The 5,245-nt window shown below is 38.6% G+C and overlaps 2 protein-coding genes across 3 annotated transcripts in view; both read left to right on the forward strand.

The window, feature by feature from the left end:
- LOC144960318 (mothers against decapentaplegic homolog 4-like) overlaps positions 1 to 3,896 on the forward strand; it is a gene marked incomplete at its 3' end in the record, with an annotated part of 16,082 nt that extends 12,186 nt beyond the window's left edge. For both annotated transcript variants that reach the window (XM_078893374.1, XM_078893375.1), the window contains 2 exon segments: positions 1,893 to 2,057; positions 3,722 to 3,896. In XM_078893374.1, the coding sequence (XP_078749500.1) occupies positions 1,893 to 2,057; positions 3,722 to 3,896 (340 nt within the window).
- LOC144960739 (uncharacterized) overlaps positions 1 to 5,245 on the forward strand; it is a 126,257-nt gene that overhangs the window by 48,589 nt on the left and 72,423 nt on the right. The window lies entirely within an intron of this gene.

Here is a 5,245-nt window from a genome sequence, read left to right on the forward strand (position 1 = left end):
GGTAAAGGCTCTTTACTCGCATTATCTCATCGTACTCGGGGTGTAAAATGAGTACCTGGTTGTCAACAGCGTTGTCTCTGTCGGAAATTTTTTTTTTTAATCATGGGAAGGTAACTCCTGTCTGTTGTCCAACATCAGCAGGTTAGGATCAGTTGACATAAATTTTTAAAAATTGAGCTTTTGTATAGCGCAATATGGACTTAACATGCTCAAAGAGCTTTACATATGGTCCCTTGCCAGCAGCAACATTTAACATATAGGTCGGGACATGACGCCTGTTAGGCGATATTACATATATTTTTCGGACAAGGAACAAACAAATAAAGATTTTCGCTCTCAATCTGAAATGTCTACTTGAAAATTAAAAAATCCGTAGTTTTTAGGAAATAAGAATAGTAGTCGCTATAGTTTACTTTATAGTTATAAATCACTATTTTACTATCACAAGGATTAAATAACACATAAAATCCTTTTAATGATGTAGTCAGACATCAACGTTCGTTTTCAATAAGTTTTAATGACTTACAGATGCGGCTATGTGGTCTTGTAGGATGACACTCGCTTTCGGATTGGAAGGTCCTGGGTTCGAGCCTCGCTCGGCGATTAGTTGGGTCCTTGGAAAAGGTTCTTCATTCACATTATCTCACCGTCCTCAGGTGTGAAATGAGTACCTGGCTGTTAACAATGTTGTCTCTTTTGGAAAAAAATATATGTAAAATCGCCTAACAGGATCATGTCTCGTTCTACTTGTTACATGTTGCTGTTGGTCTAGGACCCTTTGTAAAGCGATTTGAGCATGTTTAGTGGATATTGCGCTATATATAAGCTCCAGCTCAGCTCAAGATGTTCATGTAGTACTGAAATTGAAGGCAAAAATTCGTATTTCTTCGGATTTTTCGTAATCCTAGCCAGGTTTCATTGGTCCAAACATGTTGCTATTTTGGGCCTTCACAGTCATGCAAATCAGGATGGCCTGTTGTCGCTCTTGGAAAAGCTCTTTGTACAGAGCTTGTAAACACAAAATGGATGTGTCTGGGGAATGCCCTATATATGTGACTCAAAGTCTGAAGTAGTAGTATCGTTCGGCTACACTTTTATGTTCAAGGTATCAATCCAGGTTCGGAAGTCATCATCACATTTGTTGATGGTTTCAAATCCCCCTTCCAGTTTTGTCTCTGGGCAATCTAGTACCAGGTGGTTTGCATCTTGTGGTGCTTGGTTGCACTTTGGGCATGTTGGTGATTCTTGGAGCCCCCATTTGTGCATGTTAGCAGCTGTTCTTGTATGTTTTGACCGTAGTCTATTTGCAGCTATCCAGTATTTTCTTGGTTGATCCTGTAGACCTGGGAGACTTTTACAGGGATCTTCAATTAGTTCCCCTCCTGTTGGTTTATTCCTTTTCCATTCCTCGCTATAAGCTGATAAGCTATGTAAAGAATATTCAATGTTAACAATTTAAAAAAAATTTGTTTGAGCTTTGCGCTTAAAACAATATATATATATAGCGCAATATCTACTTAACGTGTTCAACCTCAACTCGCTTCACAAGGGGTCCCTTGCTAATAGGAACACTTAACATGTAGGATGGGACAATGACAAGGACAATGTTAGGCGATATTACAATTTTTTCAGACAGAGACGGCGCTGTTAACGGTGAGGTACATATTTTACACTTGAGTACGGTGAGAGAATGTGAGTAAAGAGCCTTCTCCAAGGACTCAACTATGCGCCGAGCTAGGCTCGGACCCAGGAAGCGACCCGAAAGCGAGTTTCATACCACAAGACCACATAGCCGCACAACAGATTTAAAAAAAATAGATTTTTCTTTTTTTTTTTTTTTAGGATTTGATTCATTTCGACATAATAGGTTTTCTAACTTTTGGTTGAAACAGGGAGGAGAGAGTGAGACTTTTGCCAAGAGAGCCATCGAAAGTCTTGTGAAGAAACTCAAGGAGAAGCGGGATGAACTGGACAGTTTGATAACGGCCATCACAACAAACGGTGCTCACCCGTCCAAGTGTGTCACTATCCAGAGAACCCTGGACGGGAGATTACAGGTAAGTGAAATGTAGATTGGACCCGTGGGTTTAACTGATTTGACCGTACGGAAAGCCTCTTTGAAAAGAGTATTTCCTTTCAGTTTTCGGTGAGTGATTTTTTATTGAATGGAATTATATATATGTGTTACAGTGAATGACGTAATCAGTTGGATGGTGAAAAGGTTGAGATATTGCCAAGCTTAGTTAGAAGGTCAATTTTTATGCAAAATGAATTCTTGTCATAAATGATTAAATCAACCCTTTTTGTACATCTTCGGGAAATATCAAGGCTTAATTTCACTTCTAAATATTTTTTACAGCTAGTCAAGTTGAAAAAGTATGAAATTTGAGAAAAGTTGCTGGATACCTTTTCGCATACATCTGACTATAACGTCATGAAACAGCACCCGGCGGGTGGTTGGATGGGAGCATCACCCTTGAATCATATACCTATGATGTTCGCATGGGTGTACGATCCGATAGTGATGTCGTTTCTTCTTTCTCTTTACTAGCCTATCCTGCTTCTTTGGTTTTAGATTGTATTTTTGTCAGGGGATATTTTTTTTTCTGTAAATCTTCTGTCTGTTTGTTCTTGGTTATTTATAATTTAGCTTATGATATCTTTAGGTTATGATTTTGATTTACATTTGTACTATTTTTGTTAGATTGCTTGTTTTTTTGTTTCAGCGGTCTCTCATATAACCTCAATTGTGTTGGAAGAGACCTAAAGCAACAAACAAAAAAAACAAAAAAAAAAAAAAAACAGCACCCGATTTACGTCAAATAAAGATTAAAATGCTCTGGTGAGCAATTTCTTTCAGAAAATGCAAATTCAAGATTTTCACCTTCCCACTGATTTTGTCATGCAGACACATATGACCGCATTTGCTTATATGTATAAGCGCTTCCGAGCACTTTTGGTGGAAATGGGCGTTAATAGAAATAACGCATTATTATTATTTATTATTACAGATGACAGTATTCTGAAACCTGCCACGCCCAAAGCCTACCGATGAATATACTCACAAAATGGACTGGGTGGCTGTAGACAAGGATTCTAAATTGTTTATACTTTAATTGAACTGTATTCTGGGAAGGTTTATTAGGTCCCTTCATAGGGAAGAATACGAGAGAAAATTGATTCTGTGTATGATTTATGATTTTGTACCATTCTTTTGTTGAACTTGAGGGTGGAAAATAAGAATGCTGGGGGGGGGGGGGGGGGGGGGGAGGATGGGGATGGTCACTATTTTCATTAAAAAATGCTTTAAACTTTATCAATATCTTGCTAACATCTAGCGTTAACGTAATATTTGCAATGTAATCTTCATTTTGTTATATATTTGTTTCTTGACAAGGATCAAGTTTGTGGTCTTTAGATTTTTTTTATCAATATTTTTTACATGTTTTTTCAAATCACGCAAGTGGTAAAACAGAAGAAAACTGTTGTTACAACTTTCAATATTCGTTCTTCAGAGCCATTTGGCTCATAGAGCTGGAGTTTATCCCGGTTTCTATAGCTTGAAACGGACAATAGCAGAAGATTATATTGCAAATATTATGTTAACTCTAGTTGAGGCTGCCTTTAAAAAAAAAAAAAAAAAAAAAATTTAAAGAATTGAAACTTTTTTTTTTAAATTAAAAAAAAAAATTAAAAAATAATGTTTTTTTTTTCATCCTAGGTTGCTGGTCGTAAAGGGTTTCCCCACGTCATCTATTCGCGCATCTGGCGGTGGCCGGATCTGCACAAGAACGAACTGAAGCATTTCAAATTCTGTCAGTACGCCTTTGACCTCAAACAGGACTCGGTCTGTATCAACCCGTATCACTATGAGAGGGTCGTCTCCCCTGGTATAGGTGAGTTAACTTTTGGAGATTGCAGGCCTGTAAATTTGCCGGCATTTCCGGCAATTTTGCTCCACCGGGGAAAAAAAAAAAAAAAGATTTCATTTTGTTTCAAAACCTATTGAATTGGTAAACTTCTAAGATAATATTCCGGGAAATGGGGATCTGTGCTCGTGTTGTATTGAAAAAGCTTTGGCTTCAGGGGGTACGTTGTCACCTTGACCCCTGACCCCCTACCAGGGCTCTGCCTTGGACCCAGACCCAAACGTCTTGCGGATTTTCTGGCAATTTTTTCAGGGGGTGACGTTTTTTCAGCTGGAGGATGCAGGCCTGAGATTGCTCTTTTCAGGTTTTTTTTTAGTTTAAAAAATTTTTTTTTTGGTTTGTTTGAAGACTGGTTTTCTAGACCTGTCAACGGGTTACGTTCCAAAAGTGGAGTCAGAAGATAGGAATTTGAGATTCCCCCCCAAAAAATAGGAATTTGTCACCAATGGATAATTAATTCCCTATCAAAATGACCAACCAGCTTTGCTACCAAATACGCAAAGACAGTTTTCTGGCACAGCTGACAAACTTCATTCTCATTCTAGTCAGCTGATCCTGCGTAGGAGGTTGCTTCCCGAACTTTCTTGCGAAACAGATTACGGTTTTCCGCCAGTCTTCTTGCTTGAGTTGTCATTCCCAGCCATTCACATATATCTTGTTCCCAGCTTCTTGTTGGTCTACCTCTTCCTCTCTTGCCGTTTACCCTTGTCTGCAGAATGTGCTTTTCTAATGATTCATGGTGAGTCGTATGGCCAAAATAGTTCACCCCCCCCTCCTTCCTTACTCCATTTTCTTCTTCTTACCATTACCATCATCTTTGAAAATCGGGTTCGAGTGGTGCTTCATCAGGCACATTCGTTTGTTTTTTTTTTCTTTGGGCAAGATTATTAACCTCCAATACGATTCAATAGTCTGATGTCACGCGCCCGGCAACGGCGGCCATCTGGGTTCTAAACAAAGAAAATTATTACTTTTTATTCTTCATGCTGGCTAGAACTTTTCATTCCCTTTTCATATGCCTTTTGATCAGAATGTGTAAAAGTCAAAACATGATCAAATTTATGGGGTTTTTTTTTCCTCTGGAAACGTTTTTATGCTCGCTGGAGAAATATTTCATTCAGGCGTCCGCCATTATTCCGATAGTTTAGAGCCAGTGTTACTGAGTTACCATGCGTCATTAGGAAGGAAGTGACGTTACGACTGTTGAAGAGTATTTGCTCACCAAGACAATGTGGGTGATTTTGTTTGGTGGATTATCTATATATTCCTTCGTGGAAAGCCCCCATAATGTTATCTGATGATGCCATGGCAGAAAG

This window comes from Berghia stephanieae, chromosome 15 (assembly GCF_034508935.2).
Source record: "Berghia stephanieae isolate SIO BIC M18660-M18661 chromosome 15, UCSD_Bste_1.3, whole genome shotgun sequence".
NCBI classification, from domain to species: Eukaryota; Metazoa; Mollusca; class Gastropoda; order Nudibranchia; family Aeolidiidae; genus Berghia; species Berghia stephanieae.